General features: G+C 36.3%; 1 protein-coding gene across 1 annotated transcript in view; it reads right to left on the reverse strand.

The window, feature by feature from the left end:
- Window positions 1-5,641: 5,641 nt before the first annotated feature.
- Window positions 5,642-17,542, reverse strand: part of ing3 (inhibitor of growth family, member 3) — a 30,412-nt gene continuing 18,511 nt past the window's right edge. The window contains exons 8-12 of the mRNA XM_043709610.2: window positions 14,194-14,357; window positions 10,983-11,170; window positions 7,465-7,651; window positions 6,597-6,635; window positions 5,642-6,388 (exon numbers count right to left, since the gene is read on the reverse strand). Coding sequence (XP_043565545.1) covers window positions 6,272-6,388; window positions 6,597-6,635; window positions 7,465-7,651; window positions 10,983-11,170; window positions 14,194-14,357 — 695 coding nt within the window. The 3' untranslated portion in view covers window positions 5,642-6,271. The remainder of the gene's footprint in view (window positions 6,389-6,596; window positions 6,636-7,464; window positions 7,652-10,982; window positions 11,171-14,193; window positions 14,358-17,542) is intronic.

Here is a 17,542-nt window from a genome sequence, read left to right on the forward strand (position 1 = left end):
ATACTTTTCTCCTAAGTCAAATGAATTGATGTTTTAGGACAAACCAATTTAACCAAGTTTTCTTGAATTAACAGAAGAGTTTATTAGTTATTAAATATGAGAAATAATAATGTAAAATACATACTTCTTATTCCTATTCTGTGTGAGCCCCCCAAAAATACATTTTTTAAAAAGAATGTGAATGTCTGAGTCATTTGTGAAGTGTAATTAGTAAAATGTTACTGTTAAACTGGATGGTACTAGTAGTTTGTTTTGGTTTTGCAGGTTAATTTCTTCTCAATTGTGTCTAGCTGGCAGCATTCATTGAAAGTATTTTCATCTTCTACCTGCAGTACGTACATCAGAGATGTTTAATAATTCTCAACTACTTGTCCACACACTAATACATCAGATCACTAATATACACAGACCAATTGATACAGTCAAATCAGTCTTAAACATTTATTTTTAAAAATATCTTTGGATGGTTAAATCACCAAGATGTCTACAGGAGATGACGGCCTACCAAAAGGGTCAGCCTCTTGTTATCTCTTCCTCTTTAGTCTTTCTGTTTGAATATTTCAATTGCACAGATGTGACAGTCCGTGAGTCCACATAGGATTCTGCCAATAGACAATAGGTGCAGGAGTAGGCCATTCAGCCCTTTGAGCCTGCACCGACATTCAATATGATCATGGCTGATCATTCCTAATCAGTATCCTCTTCCTGCCTTATCTCCATAACTCTTGATTCCACTATCTTTGAGAGCTCTATCCAAGTCTTTCTTAAATGAATCCAGAGACTGGGCCTCCACTGCCCTCTGAGGCAGAGCATTCCACACAGCCACCACTCTCTGGGTGAAGTTTCTCCTCATCTCTGTCCTAAATGGTCTACCCCGTATTTTTAAGCTGTGTCCTCTGGTTCAGCACTCACCCATCAGCAGAAACATGTTTCCTGCTGCCAGAGTGTCCAATCCTTTCATAATCTTATATGTCTCAATCAGATCCCCTCGCTTCAGCCTTTCAGTGTAAGGTAATCCCGCCATTCCAGGAATTGACCTCGTGAACCTATGCTGCACTCCCTCAATAGTCAGAATGTCTTTCCTCAAATTTGGAGATCAGAACTGCACACAGTACTCCAGGTATAGTCTCACCAGGGTCCTGTACAGCTGCAGAAGCACTTCTTTGCTTCTATATTCAATTCCTCTTGTTATGAAGGCCAGCATGCTATTAGCCTTCTTCACTACCTGCTGTACCTGCATGCTTGCCTTCACTGACTTGTGCACAAGAACACCCAGATCTCTCTGTACTGCCCCTTTACCTAAATTGATTCCATTGAGGTAGTAATCTGCCTTCCTGTTCTTGCCACCAAAGTTACATTTATCCACATTAAACTGCCCACTCACCTAACTTGTCCAGGTCACCCTGTAATCTCCTAACATCCTCATCACATTTCACCCTGCCACCTAGTTTTGTATCATCAACATATATTGTAAAAAGCTGCGGTCCCAGCACGGATCCCTGTGGTACCCCACTGGTCACTGCCTGCCATTCCGAAATGGAGCAGTTTATCACTACCCTTTGTTTCCTATCAGCCAAACAATTTTCAATCCAATCTAGTACTTTGCCCCCAATACCATGCCTCCTAATTTTACTCACTAACCTCCTGTGTGGGACTTTACATCTACTGGATCTCCCTCGTCCATCTTCATAGTTACATCCTCAAAAAATTCAAGAAGTCAAGCATGATTTCCCCTTGCTGACTCTGTCCTATCCTGTTACGACTATCCAGATGTGCCGTAATTTCATCCTTTATAATAGACTCCAGTATCTTTCCCACCACTGAGGTCAGACTAACTGGTCTATAATTTCCTACTTTCTCTCTCCCACCTTTCTTAAAAAGTGGTATAACATTAGCCAGCCTCCAATCCTCAGGAACCGACCCAGAATCTATCAAACTCTGGAAAATAATCACCAACGCATCCACGATTTCCTGAGCCACCTCCTTCAGTACCCTGGGATGTAGACCATCAGGTCCCGGAGACTTATCAACCTTCAGACCTAACAGTCTCTCCAACACCAAATCCTGGCAAATATAGATTCCCTTAAGTTCAGTCCTTCAGCCACTGTTACCTCAGTGAACACAGATCTGAAGTACCCATTTAATTCTTCTGCCATTTCTTTGCTCCCCATAATATATTCCCCTGTTTCTGTCTTCAAGGGCCCAATTTTAGTCCTAACCATTTTTTTGCCTTGCCCATTCCTAAAAAAGCTTTTACTATCCTCCTTTATATTATTGGCCAGTTTACCTTGGTACCTCATTTTTCCTCTGCGTATTTCCTACTTAGTAATCCTCTGTTGCACTTTAAAAGCTTCCCAGTCCTCAGTTTTCCCACTTATCGTTGCTATGTTATACTTTTTCTCTTTTAACTTTATATGCTTCTTAACTTCCCTCATCAGCCACAGCTGCCCATGCCTCCTCCTGGGATCTTTCTTCCTTTTAGGAATGAAAATGATCCTGCAACTTCTGCATTATACACAGAAATATCTGCCATTGTTCCTCCATGGTCATCCCTGCTAAGGTATTGCACATTTGTGGTTATTTGCACTAAGCTTTGAAAAAAAATTTGTAACATAGATGTTTAACCTCGAAAGCCCTTGCTGTTTTATCTGAAATATGTGACCACATTTGGAAACCCGCAACAATTTCTATTAATCTTTTCCCCTGTCAAATAGGAGAAAGTGAGGACTGCAGATGCTGGAGATCAGAGCTGAAAATGTGTTGCTGGAAAGGCGCAGCAGGTCAGGCAGCATCCAAGGAGCAGGAGAATCGACGTTTCAGGCATGATCCCTTCTTCAGGAATGAGGAAAGTGTGCCAAGCAGGCTAAGATAAAAGGTAGGGAGGAGGGGATTGGGGAGGGGTGTTGGAAATGCCATAGGTGGAAGGAGGTTAAGGTGAGGGTGATAGGCCAGAGTGGCCCAATCCTCAAACTCAGCACCACCTTCCTAACCTGCAATCGTCTTCCTGACCTCTCCGCCCCCACCCCCACTCCAGCCTATCACCGTCACCTTATCCTCCTTCCACCTATCGCATTTCCAACGCTCCTCCCTACCTTTTATCTTAGGCTGCTTGGCACACTTTCCTCATTCCTGAAGGGCTCATGCCTGAAACGTCGATTCTCCTGCTCCTTGGGTGCTGCCCGACCTGCCCCTGTCAAATAGGGTCTGGCTCTGGAGTTATACTGAGATTTGTACTAATGGTCAAAACTTTAGGCTTCACAAAAGCAGTAGTAACCCAACATTGATACATCTTTTAACCGTCACTGTTAACATCATTAGAATTTATTGTAGTATTTCTTAATCCACAGACTTAGTCCAAAGCCAACAATATATCCATTTGCAGAAATAATTTGTATTTTATTATCAACTTCCATTACTTAGAATAATGATTTGATCAAAGCTCTTTCCTTGCAAAACCTGTCTCATAATAGGCAAAGTAGATTTTCATGTTAGACTTCTTTCAAAATATTATAAAGGTCTTTTTTGCAACAGCAAATCAGGTAGCATCCATATAGAAACAAAATTAAGGCATCAGATTGATAATCTTGCATCAGAATTCAAGTAACATCTCCACAAATGCTACTTGATCTGTTCCGTATTTTCATTATTTTGGATTCTCCACTTTTGCATTAATTTTGTTTCGCATCATTTTTAATTGAGTTCCAATTCTCTATCACTGACAAGATTCATTATACAGTTATTCATTGATTAAGGAATTACTTTTTAAATACTTGATCACATTCTTATTCAGAATTCAGCTTCTTAAACTATTCACAAGGAATTCAAGAACCAGCACCACTTCTTCAGATTAGACATGTTACAATATTCCAGACCAAAAGGTTTTTATGGTGGAGTGGTGCTGTCTTTATTTCTGAAAGTCAGGATTCAAGTCCCAGATGCTTTAACACATGTTGTTGTAACACATCTGACGAGGCTAATTAAAAAAAAACTGTTCCAGACCCAACATCAATTTCAGACGGTAGGAGGTATTGATAAGAATTCTGCTAATTCATTTACTCATTCCTGCCTTTCACATTATATCCTTTTTTATTCCATTCCCATCTCTTCCCTGCCTCTGCTCTTGTTTGAAACCTGTTACACCCATACATTTCCACAAGTAGAAATGTTACCTGTTCCTGTCTACACATGACAGCTTTATTAACTATTCCCAGCATTTTTGGTTTATTTCAGATTCCCAGCATTTGTCACATTTTGACTTCATAATATTAAGTGAACAGTGGCTGCCATAAGTTAGTCCAAATTAATTTACATATTTACATAACAATTTAAAAAACTCTGCTCAGTTGGTAGTAGTTTGCATGAAACTGAATAACTACTAGCTGGAATACATGCATTCTTCTGGCATATACCAATTTTCTTTGCAAAAGGAATTCACGTGACCCCTTCCATCTCAACAAAAAAAATGTCAGCAACATGTAAAATATAATTTTCTCCATTTTCAACCAATTAAAAGTCACTGGTCGGCACAGCCAAAGATCAAAGGGTAAGAACAAAGAAGAACAAGAGAAAAAAGAAAGATCAAAACTAGAAGGTTTGTATAGATTGAGACGTTAGGTGGCCTATGAAGGAACTATAACAGCAAAAGGTACTGAAAAGCAGGAATTGTAAGATCTAGCATTCATTATCTACCAAAGTAAACACTATACAGTGTATTGTATGGTAATTGATTTCTCGTGGCTTTAGTCATAAACTTTAGCAGCATAGGCTTAAAAATATATACACTTACAAGGTGGCTGAGCCAACAAGAAATGACAATAGGCATAGATGGCATACTTCAAAATAAACTGATTAGACAAAATTATAAAATCTAAATTATGGAACCAGATAACATGCCAGCAGTGAACTGAATTGCGAATCGAAGTTTGTCCAGTCATACAGTAATTTTAGATTTAACCACAATTTTACTGTTCAATCGCTGAGAAGGTTTTGCTTCAAGTGAAATATGGCAATATGCTGAATGCATTTTCATACTCAATGAATTGGTACTTTTGTAAAAATTACATTTCTTAACTGATAATTATAGGGAAATATTAATTTGAAGCTAATAGAGGCTTTAAGTTTATATTTATAATATTGTACATTTCAGTTGGCTCGATCATGGAAGACTCCAGAAAATAAATGTGACTTTATCAAATGAGTTGGACTGTATTTCAATGTTGATTGGCTTGCTTACAATTTGAACAAAATATGGAGAACTTCAGGTGATATAAAGCTGCAATTTTACAAAATATTGTAAGTTTAATCTCGTCTGCATATGCAAGTGGGAAGAATAAGAACAGATTAGTGTGGTAGCTTTAACACAATTATCAGGAAGCGCCAACAGTATATTGTATTCTTTAAAAGAGACTTATATTTATATAACATTGTTAATGGCCTTAGGACATCCCAAAGCAATTCATAGTTAACTAAATATTTTTGAGGTCCAGTCATTGTTGTGCAGCGTGTAATTTTTTTTCTCTGCACCATTGCTTTACAATAGAGATGCATAAGCAAAAACAAAAGGTTTACTCCAATTAACAGTTGAATTAAATTGCAACTGTAATTGAACTGCATTTCAGACACTAAAATAATGAAATCACACTTGACCGATCATAAAGGGTTTTACTGGTTAAACACTAATGTCATATCTAATACAAATGGAAAAAAAACGCATTTCCACATACATAAGTCATAACATTTTTCAATTTGTATCAAAGACATACTGATAACTTTATTCTTATATCATTTATATCAAACGTGCTGCACCAAAACATTGAACACTAATGGCAAACTGGCATTCACAAGATATAGAAATGTTTGTTCAGGTATCAGGAGGACACTACCTTTGCCAGCTCTACAAGATTTATTGCCAATATTGCATTTTACTTCAGCCAGCTGAACTTTTAAGTTTCACAGAAGTAATAATTAAACACAAAAGTAAAGCATCTTTAAACAAATATTGATTATATATTTAGTTTTTTTTGCTTCAGTTAGATTGTTTATTATGAGAATATTTGAATAAAGATAGATAGTCATCTGGTGTTTTACACAAAAAAAATCAATGCAAAATCCAAGTTTCATCAATAAGCCTTATATTCTCAAATAGGAACATAAATAAGTGCACTGCAAAATGTCACTTATTGCAGCTGATGTTGCTCTCATTCAATGTTCTATTTAAAGTTTGCATGTTTGGACAAAGCACCAGTCTAACTAATTCCTCTGCTTTTGGAGATCATTTGTGGCGACTGCCACGCCTTTTCATTGCTGCTGTGCATTGTGGACAGTACCATTTTCCTTTTGGAGCTTCTGTCAGTCCAACACATCCATAGTGGAACCACTCAATGGGGCACTTTAAAAAGAAAATTAATTGTTGTTAGAAGCTTCATAATCCAGTTTAATTTTACCATTAAAATGAATTTTGATATGGCTATGTTAATGCATCAAATGCAAATCAGTCACCATTAATAGTGTCATCTTTCACTTTTTTTTTACTGTAGTTGACAACCAAGTTTTATAGTTTGCAGTGGTTCTAACATTAGATAATGTAAAATACTTACATCTTGATTATCACACCCTACCATTTCACCATATGACACCTGAAAATGAAGAAAAACACACATTTTCAGCCTTGCTTTTATGCTAAATGAGTTAATCGTGGACTATTCAACTATTGTTATCATTAAGCTGGGACTGACAATGCATACTGGGAAGTGACATCAATCCAACTTTTTATGCTAGGTTATTATGGCATGGTGGTATTTTAATACCAATTGCAGCCTCGTTAAAATGTATGATTTACCATTTGTCCAGCTGCATTTCTGGCCATCTATGATTACAACATTGTTATAATTTCTCATGCTGTGCCAAAATATACATTACTCATTAGTTTTTCAGCTACTCAGCAGCTTTCATAACTAAACTCGGAGACATTTATATTAGTGTCTGATGTAAAGTTAAAATTTCCCCAGTTCTTTAGGAATTGGGATTTGATTTTGGATTTTCACATCTATTTCTAATACAAGGCAGTACTAAATTTGATTTTTTTTCAACAAAAATAAATTTCTAGAGGTTTGAAATTGACATATATTTGGTCCAACAAGTTTCTATCCATTTATGTGCCAGGCACTGCATGTTACATACATTGAAAGGGCATCGTGTCAGCCATATTTTCATTTTCAGAATCTGCTACATTTTAAAATCAATTACAAGTTAATTTGTTTCAAACTATACATTCTGCAAATAATGTGAATTCATAATCTTTAGAGTCTGTGCTGAAAATCTAAAGGTAAATTTCTAACAATAGTTCTTGCATGACTATATACATCTCTTGGAAATCTGTGTATATTGTTTGAAGCATGCAAAAATAAAAATAGCAAAAATAACATGAAATATGCTCTGTATTCAGCATCTTTATTCCAAACTCACCTGATTGCAGATACAATAACGAGGCTCATTAGGATCATATGTCCAATCCACTTGGTTATTGGAATCAGACTCTGGTAAAGCTGGGGTCTGCTGAGGAATCTCCTGCGCTACTACAGAAGAAGAGGAGGAGGAAGATGACGATGAAGATGATGAGGAGGACTGGTGATTCGAGGACTTGTTGCTATTTCTGCAAAAAACAAAAAAGGGGATGTATAAACCTTACAGATTGGCATTTGGGCTAAATTATAGACATCTGGATAGTTCACATTTTATTAATAGAGAACGACAATATAAATAAAAAGAATTTTCATAGCAATCGACAGCAGAGCATGAGTAGACCAAAGCTAATATTAGTGACCACTACTAGCATTTTAAATATCAAATCTTCCTGGTTTTACACAATGATGTGATAATGAATAGACTGTATAATACTCCTATATGCAGCTACAACTTGGATCGCAGACATTAATATAATGTGTACTTAAATATGCTTATCAAATTGTATTCATCAAAAGTAAGCTCAACAAATTCATGTCTCTGCTGAGGTTGTTCACCATACACACAGATTTCTTATGCATTGCAAATATTATTTTTGATTCTGCAATTCAACACTTAATACTAAAATTATGTTGGACTATTACCCCCACAAACATTGAATTGCACCCATAATTATTCAAATGGGCTATATTATTCTTAGTTTTAGTGGAGCGACAGATGCTGCTAGTTTGTCCAAGTAATTTTAACAAAGCTAGAGGTTCAATTTAACATCAGTTTTGGGTCTTTCAGTTTGGTCGCACACTTTGTATTTTTCAGACACAGTAAGTCATTCTAGTTACTCTAATTTTATTTTCCTGTATCTTATTACTTACTCCTTTTCAAATATATATCCAACTCCATTCTTGTAGAATCATAGTGAGGAGAAAATCATTTTTAAAATAACAAACAGGCCAGGAATAATATTGATGCTAACATCAAAATAAGTGATCGTTTCATACATACTATTTCAAACATTGAAGTAATGAAGAGAACTCCTTAAATTGCAATAATCTCTTCTGTTGTGTATCCATGTGCATCTTTTTAGATATTTCAGTTGTTCACATAACAAAATCGTAGAAACAAAATTTTAAACAGAAGATTTATGAACAGAATTTATAAATATTAGAATACTAAAATAATAGCTCACACTTGGAGAAACACATTTAAATTAAAAACAGCAGTAAACAAACAAAATCAAATGAAGAAAACTGACGTCACAATTGACATATTAAAAACATTCTCTCTCAAATATTTTTGATGACTCTGCAAATAAATTCAACAAACTTAAAACTGGTACTTTAATCTCCACTAGTATATATAAATTATATCAGTATGAATGTAAATGATAATGCAATTCTTGCAGAAAGTGCCTCTGTTCAAAAGATCTGCAAATTTATGTATTGCACTAATACAATATTTGACATAATCAGTGACATTACATAAGAAAATTTATCGCGTTATTGAAAACCTTGAGAGAATAAGCCACCTGAATTTCAGAACTCATTGGTCGGCATGGACCAGTATTGGCTGAAGGGCCTGTCTCCGTGCTGTAGGACTCTATGAATTTAAAGACCGCTCAAAAGGTGGAAACGTTCCATTTTGCACTTATTGTTTCAAATGCAAGAAGACCAAAACTTCAAACAAGCATGACAATTTATTCTGCAGGAGAAAAGGGTTTGAAGATGATGGATTGGACAAAACATTGTCTTGGAGAAAGTAAAAGGGAAGTACAGAGAAGACAAAAAAGTTTTGGTAAGACATTATTTTCTCTAGCTAGAAAAACAGTTGAGTACTTTATCTATCAAATATAAAACTCTTTTCTTTCTTGCAAGAAATTGACAAAAAAAATTTTGAAAAGATATACCTGGTTCAATCTTGAAACTTGAATGAACCAAATCACTTTCCATTCCTTCTCAACACAGAAGATTTGATCAATACAAAACAGTTATTTTAGAATGGCTACAAATCAGTTAAGTTACTAGTTGCAACTTTTAATATGATTTGATAACCACTTTGTTTGCTGGAGTGAAAACAACCATTCAGATACTATGAATGAATTTTCATTTACTGCAAAATGATTTTCTAATAACATAAGTAAAAATGCATATATAACCTAAAATTTCAGTCAGGGCCTGACAACAAAGTGGACTAGAAACAGATTAAGACAGGGGAAGTTTAATGCTGTCCCTATGCCATATTTGGTGGCCACAGGCATTTTAATTGAGTAGGAAGCTGGCAAGCCCGCTGCCTTTCTATCACTACTCTGTATATGATTGTAGTCGACTGATTTGTCAAAGGGCTTCCTGCCTCATCAGAAATTAAGCACCTTTGGTGGGGAACTACTGTCCTCTTCATGTCAATGATCGTATCCACCCATCATGGAAAGGAAACACAGCATTGCATGAATCCTGAAAAGCAAACTTGAGAGTTCTGGGTATGGAGTGATTTTGAAAGACTCTCAGTGGCTGGTTAACTACTCCCTTCCATCTCCAGCCCCTCATCAGCTTGGGCCCTTTGGCAATCCTAGGTCTAATGACTAGTTGGCAAATCTCAGCAAGCAGGACTTCCATGTCCAGGTCTTTGCTCTTGGGAAAAGCCCATTTCTGGCTGACACTCAACTAATACAGCTGACCTTCCTGAAAGAAAGCCAAAGCAGGACTCCCTGGCTTTCTAGATGACACGTGCGACCCTGAGTGCCTACATTAAATCTGCCCAGAGAATTTAATCCCAAAGTCAGGTCTTAAATTTGGATTAACATTTTACTGAACTACTAGTGTAAACACACCCAATCAAAATGTGTTGGCCATTATGAAGAGGAACAAACTTTTGTGGCAAATATATTTAGCTATTAAAATGGTTTTTTTTTTCTGGGCCTGCCCACTGTATTCCCTGCAGACGCGCATAAGAAAAAAACTTGTCAATATTCTCACATTCCATGCAAGAAAGAATATCTTGCTAGGTGGACATCTGAATACCCCGGGCCTTGCGGACTGGCTAAAGATCGTTATGGAGCATATTCCCTTAGATTTTCTCACAAGTATAGCACACCGTAAAACCGAGAATTTTTATAAGATATGGCAGCCCTTTTTGAAATACCTGGACACAGATCTATCTGCCACACTAACAAGGGCTTTTGTATAGCTGTAACGATTGTATTTTACAAGTTCAATATCCAGAGAGGAGGAACTGTGAACGTATGAGTGTTTTGTTTGGCTGGGCTGAGTTATTATTATTTATTAGTTTGTTGTTAGCTAAAAAGCCAGTTGGGATTTTGTTAAACTTGTGTTTTTAGTATTGTTTTGAATTGTATTGTTTTGTACTTTATTGTAATATTAAAACAATCTATTTTTCCAATAAAAATATATTTTAAAAAAAGTTTTGTTGTGACATAGATGATATAAATTGTTTTAAGACATGAAACACACCCTAAGACTAGATAAAAAGCAAAAATTGGTGAATTCCTTAATAGCAGAAACACTTACTTATTTTTTCGACCGCTGCGTGAATCTGTGGCTGATGTTGATAATGTTTGTGTCAGGGTGGATGCTAGCGTTGAGGAATATCCTGTAGATTCCCTTGAGATAGAGAACTCTCGTGCAAGTTGGAAGTCATTGTTTTTAAATGCTTCATAAGTGGCCTTTATAGTAGATGTCCTCCTCCCTTCCTTCATCTTGCACATCAAAAAGAGAAGTAAATTCTTTACAATTCAGAATTGTACTTTAAAGTGCATCACAAACATTTAACTTTTTTTTAAGAAGAAATCCTCTCCACTTACCAATATTTGTAACAATAAAATGTTCAAAGTACTTCAGAGATTATGATATAATAACAAATTAATAATCACATTTGCCAATTATCGGTAATATAATACCTGGTCTAAGATTCTATTTTGTAATGTGGAATAGACAATTTGCAAGACTAAAGCTAATGTTGATGCTCTCAATTAAAGAATTAAATATGGACATCCTGTAGAATTATAATTTTTTGTAATTCATTTTTAAGTAATTCTTCCACAAGTAGTATTAAAATAATGAATTATCAAGCAGTTCAAAAAAAACTACAGTCCTAAATCACCCCTAAATGTTTTACAGCTATTTACAATATTTGAGTAGTTACATTACTGTACACAATTAATTGTTGCGAAAACTTCTGAAACTTTCAGCTGATTCAGAATTAAAATGCATGACCAAGTATGATCAGCCATGATCATATTGAATGGTGGTGCAGGCTCGAAGGGCAGAATGGCCTACTCCTGCACCTATTGTCTATTTATTAACTCTATTGATATGAATATGTTAAGATTATCTAGTAGACAAAATTATAGAAGCATCTATGGCATCGTAATTACTGTATGTCAATCTACCTGCACATTACTGGTATCTTTGTTAATGACATTTTATTTATGGTAATAAAAATATTCAAATTTATACAGCAATTTCATATTAAAACTGCTCTAAACAGCCAATTAAGGACATTTGAAATGCAATCTTTATTCTTCCATAGGATGTGAGCATTCCTGCCAAGGCCCATATTTGTTGCCCATCGTTAATTGTCCTTGAACTAACTAGCTTGTTAGGCTACTTCGGAGGATATTGGTATGGATCTATAGTCACATGGCTGTCAGACAAAGATCAGATTTCTTCCCATTAGTGAATTGGATTGATTTTTGCCAAGGTAGAAATCCCATGACCCTACCTTAAGAGCTCTTTCTGATGCTTTCTTGAATAGTACATTTTGATTTTTGGATCTACATTTTGGTTTTCAGGGACTTCTTTATCATTCTCACTAATTTATTGGGCAATTTATTGGATAATAACAATACCTTTTCTGTATTTTTGTTGATGTATGGGGAAATCTGGTCTCAAACAAAAGTTGAATTACAATACTTCTTCAATAACCTCAATAATTACCAATGCTACCTCAAATTTTAAGTCAAAACACAACAAATCAAAATTCCTAGACACTACTTAAATTAGCATAAGACAATAGGCATAATTCAGCAAACATTTATTTTAAGTACAGTCATTTCTGATAGAATGCGATAGTTCAGTTCTCGTGCAATCTCGCAATACCCAAGAAATTCATGCATTAGCCATGCCATTTAAACTAATGGGGCCAGAATGGTGTTATTTCCGATACAGGTAAGGAAAGTTCACATTCTGCAAATAACAATCTAAATTCTTCAATTGCGCTGAACCAATTCGTGTTGAAGAAACAAGCATTATAGCAGAACCGGTTGTAACAATACACATGCACTTCTACACAAAAAAACCCACCTTAAACACACATTCCATAGACTGGTGAGTTCACAGCAAATGTACCACCATCGCATATGCACAAAACAAAGATTTTAACTGGGCAGTTACTACCATTTTTACTGCATCTCAGATTTAAATTCAACAACTGACGTTATTGCAATATTTCATCCAGGTGGTAACTCATGAACATAGTTAGCTTTGAGCTGAAGATTCCATATTCACCATAGCCAAATGATTTGGAGATTTTCTGGCTCCTGGTTAGCTCAATACATCTTTGTTGACAGCTTTTAAACTGTTCTCTTTCCTTTGCAGAATTGCTTTCCCTTCCTTTAATCTGCCTCTTCCCTGTCTCTTGCAACCTCCCTCGCTATTACCCCCTAGCATCTTAACTCTTGCCCCATTTCCCACCTTACAGCATCTCATTCTCCACCCATTCACAATGCAGCCTCTTTCTTCCCTCCTTCCCGAACCTCTTCCTCCTATCTTTTTCATTCCCCTACCCTTCATTGCAACTTCTTTCTTTCTTTCTTACACCATGGAGACTTGTTTCCCAACCCGCACCCCATCTGTAGCCACTTCTTATCTATCCAGCCTCTTGCAGCCTGTTTCTATGTCTCCACTCCTCCTTAATACTCCTACCCTTCCATATAGTCTCACTCTTTCCCTAACTCCAGTTGCAGCCCATCTATTCTACTAACAGGGGCAACTTTCCATCAATGGGAATTAAATTTTCCTCAGCTTTTTTGGAGATATTTGGGGTCAAATTTGTTTGCCACACCCCCACTTAGTTTGGAACCTTTTCTGTATGATAATTGATAATAGCTTCATAGTCACCATTACTAATACCAGGTTTATATTCCAGACTTTTTATATTAAATGAATTTACCAACTACCTTGGTGCTAACCTATGTCCCCAGAGGATTAGCTTAGACCTCTGGCTTGCAAGTTCAGTGCCATTATCACTATGTCATCATTTCTCCATAGTCAAGATAGAGGTGTAATATTGCAGCAGCCTATTTGTACACTGCAAGGTCTCACAAACAGCGATATGATGACCAAATAACCTACTTTGGTGAAAAAAAACCCAAAGAACTACAGATGTTGGAAATCAAACAGAAACTGCTGGAAAAAACCTAGCAGGTCTGGCAGCATTTGTGGAGAGAAAACAGAGCTAATGTCCAGTTAATGTTCCATATCAGTTCTGAAGAAGGATCACTGGTCTCAAAACGTTAACACTGCTTTCTCCCCACAGATGCTGCCAGACCTGCTAGTTTTTTCAAGCAATTTCCATTTTTGTGACTCTGATTGAAGGATAAATATTAGCCAGAACTTGCACCACTTATCTGATATAGCAATCTACTCAGATAATCTGGTATGAAATGAGTGCTGGAGTCTTTAAAACCAAACCAGTTAATATTTCTATGATGTAAATTACCTGTGCTGTTGCTTGAACAGCTTGGGCTGCTGCCATTGTAATAGCTGCAGCTCCAGGACCTGCTCCTGGAGTTAATGAGGTAAGATTATATGAACTGAGAGGCTGTGATGAATTAATATTGTAGACACTGTTAGAAGTCGATGTTAAATTACTATTACGGCATCCTGAAAAAGATCAAAAGAAAAACTTCAATCGGTAAACGTCAGACACATTTAATCAATTAACAATTGTTTTCTATTTAAATGTAACCACATGATGTATCATGTGATAACCCAGTTTCTCTATACTTCATAAATTCTTCTTCCACTGAACTGACTGACTCAATTTTCATCCCATTGGACAGTAAATTTGGCTCAAGTGTCCATTAACATTGGAAACATCCCATTGTTAGGATTTTGCAGTGTAATGATGTGAAACTTTCAGTGTCCACTGAAAGTAACAGCAACTTCATAAATCTGCACAGAATAATACGAAAATCTAGATGTTGCTATCATTATTACAACGTTCCTCCAGAGGCTATGCTGTAGAAGTTCCTTTTCCCCACCCACAACCAAAAAGAATGCAACCTCAGAAATTTGTGAATCGACAGAAACTTCCAAACTGAAGATCAGCACCATCAACACATTTTAATCTCCTAAAATATTACCATACGTGATTCAGGAGAAATGCTTCAAAGTGTATTAAGAATATGCAAAGAGCAGTTGAAGCAAAAACAGATACAATTAAGGGAATTTAGCTAAGGACATGTGGAAGAAATTAATAGAAAGATATGCTAATAGGATCAGGTGAACAAAAATGGGAGGAGGCTTGTTGCAGCATTAGCCCAAAATAAACATTTGGGCAAATAACTTTCTTGTGTACCAAGGACTCATTGTACTGCATCTCAGCTTTGAATTCAATCATTTCTTTACTTTAGTAAAATAAATCACAAGAGTTATTGAGCGCAATAGCATTGTTTTCCAAAGGCATGGAAATGTGTAAAAGGATTTCTTACTTATTTTGCAAATTTAGGAATTTCAATTCAAAGATCACATAAATGGAACAGTTCACTTCACTTTCGGTATCCATTAAGTTAATGAACTAACACTTGTATAGCATAAAGGATTATCAATCATTTTGACAATTAGCCATACTCTGTGGTACAACTAGTAGAGTTTTATTATTTTAATACAGAAAACGTCTGAATTGACACCTTATGAACTGGCACCCTTGATAAATGGGTAAACATTATATACCTCAAATACTGGAAGTTTATTGCATTATTGCAATCTCTGCAATGCCCAATAGTCAGTTGAGGGTGCAATTGTGAAAGATCTCTGCTGGTAAATTTCTTTTAAAACAAAGTTACAAAATTATTTTTGTGATTTGTGCTGTAAATAAAGTACAATTATGTACAGATCTCCTGCACTGCTTTTCTAATACTTAGCGTGTTTATACATTGATTACACTGACCTCTTGATCAACCGGAACATTTAATCAACTGGCACACTCCTGGTCCCATAGCTGCCAGTTAATAAAATGTTAGCTGTATTATTCTCTTAGTCTCCATAAGTTGTATGCCATAATAAATGTGGCTATTGTATGGAAATATCATTAATTGAAGGATTTGGAATTCACTTATTCTAATCAAACTTACTGATCACATTTGTAGTGCAGTCCAGGAATCTAATCTCAATGGCATATCAGTATGATTTTATTTTACTTAATTTCTATTTTCGCATTCATTGAATAAGAATTTAACACTTGCCAATCTTCTACCAAACAAATATCAATTTGCATCTAATTGAACAGGGACATGGAAAAGCTAAGATTAACAAATTTCAAGTATTGTGTAGTACTGAAGTTTAAATTACACCACACAAGTTGATTCATAATAGATAGTTCTGTTTCAAACAGAGGCATCTCAGGCAACTCTGAATGAGTAATTGCTTAAGGACTGTTTTTTGACAGAAGTTGTTCTCCCATCCTTCTCTTGCTGAGCTAGCGTCCAAAGGCCTAGATGCAAGGATTACACAACAAGGAAACAGCACACTAGCACTCCTGATGAATGGCTTTTGCCCGAAATGTTCATTTTCCTGTTCCTCGGATGCTGCCTGAACTGCTGTAATTTTCCAGCACCACTCTAATCTAGAATCTGGTTTCCAGCATCTGCAGTCCTTGTTTTTACCTAAACAGCACACTATCACAAATCTGGAGACATGTTAAGAACTTCGAAACAGGAGTCAGCCATTCAGCCCCTCGAGCCTTCTCTGCCATTCAATACGATCATGACTGATCTGTGGCCTAACTCCATATTGGGAGACAGTGAGGACTGCAGATGCTGGAGATCAGAGTCAAAAGGTGTGGTGCTGGAAAAAGCACAGCCGGTCAGACAGCATTCAAAGAGCAGGAGAGTCGATGTTTCGAGCATAAGCTCTTCATCCTGCTCCTCGGATCCTGACCGGCTGTACTTTTCCAGCACCGCATGTTTTGACTTTAGCCTAACTCCATACACTTGCCTTGGATTCATATCTATTGATACACTTACTTCGTAAAACTTTGTTATCTCAGATTTAAATTTAACAATTCAATTAGCCTTGACCACAATTTGAGGAAGTTAATCCCAAACATTAATTACTCTTTGCATGTAGAAGTGCTTCCCAATAGCTCTCTTGAATGGCCTGGCCCTAATTCTTAGACAATGCCCCTTTGTTCTAGAATCACCAACCTGCAGAAATAGTTAATCTTCATCCACCTTGTCTTTTCTCATCAATATCCTGAAGACCCTCAATCAGATCACCTCTTAACTGTCTAAATTCTAGAGAATACAGGGATACTTTGTCTAATCTCTCCTCATACCTTAACCCCTGAAGTCCAGGTATCATCCTTGTAAACCGGTGTTGAACTCTCTCCAGGGAGGAAACATTCTTCTTAAAAAAAAAAAGTGTGGGGGCCAGATCTGATCATAATACCCTAGGTGAGGCCTAAGTAGGAATTTTATTTTACAAGTGCAGCGTAACATCTGCATTTCTATCCTCCAGCCCTCTAGAAATGAAGACCAGCATTCCATTAGCCTTCTTGACTATTTACTGCACCTTTACAATGTACTTTAAAGAGCTATACATCTAAACCTACAAACCTCATTAGTCAATCACTGTATTTAACTGTTCATGAGGGTTACTCCCCCAGAACTATCCAGGCAGTGGGAATCACTATTACTCATGCCAATGAAGGTTGGAGGAGATAATGTTTTCAGACCTACCTATCTATTAGTCTATTGTAAAAAATACATCTTAAAATTAATTAACAGATTTCAAGGAAACTTGAAAGTTTACAGATATATAGAAATATTTGTGTACAAGTAGGGTAA

The sequence above is a fragment of the Chiloscyllium plagiosum genome, unplaced genomic scaffold, assembly GCF_037043375.1.
Source record: "Chiloscyllium plagiosum isolate Xiang-an unplaced genomic scaffold, Cpla_swu_hap1 HiC_scaffold_19, whole genome shotgun sequence".
In the NCBI taxonomy this organism is placed as follows: Eukaryota; Metazoa; Chordata; class Chondrichthyes; order Orectolobiformes; family Hemiscylliidae; genus Chiloscyllium; species Chiloscyllium plagiosum.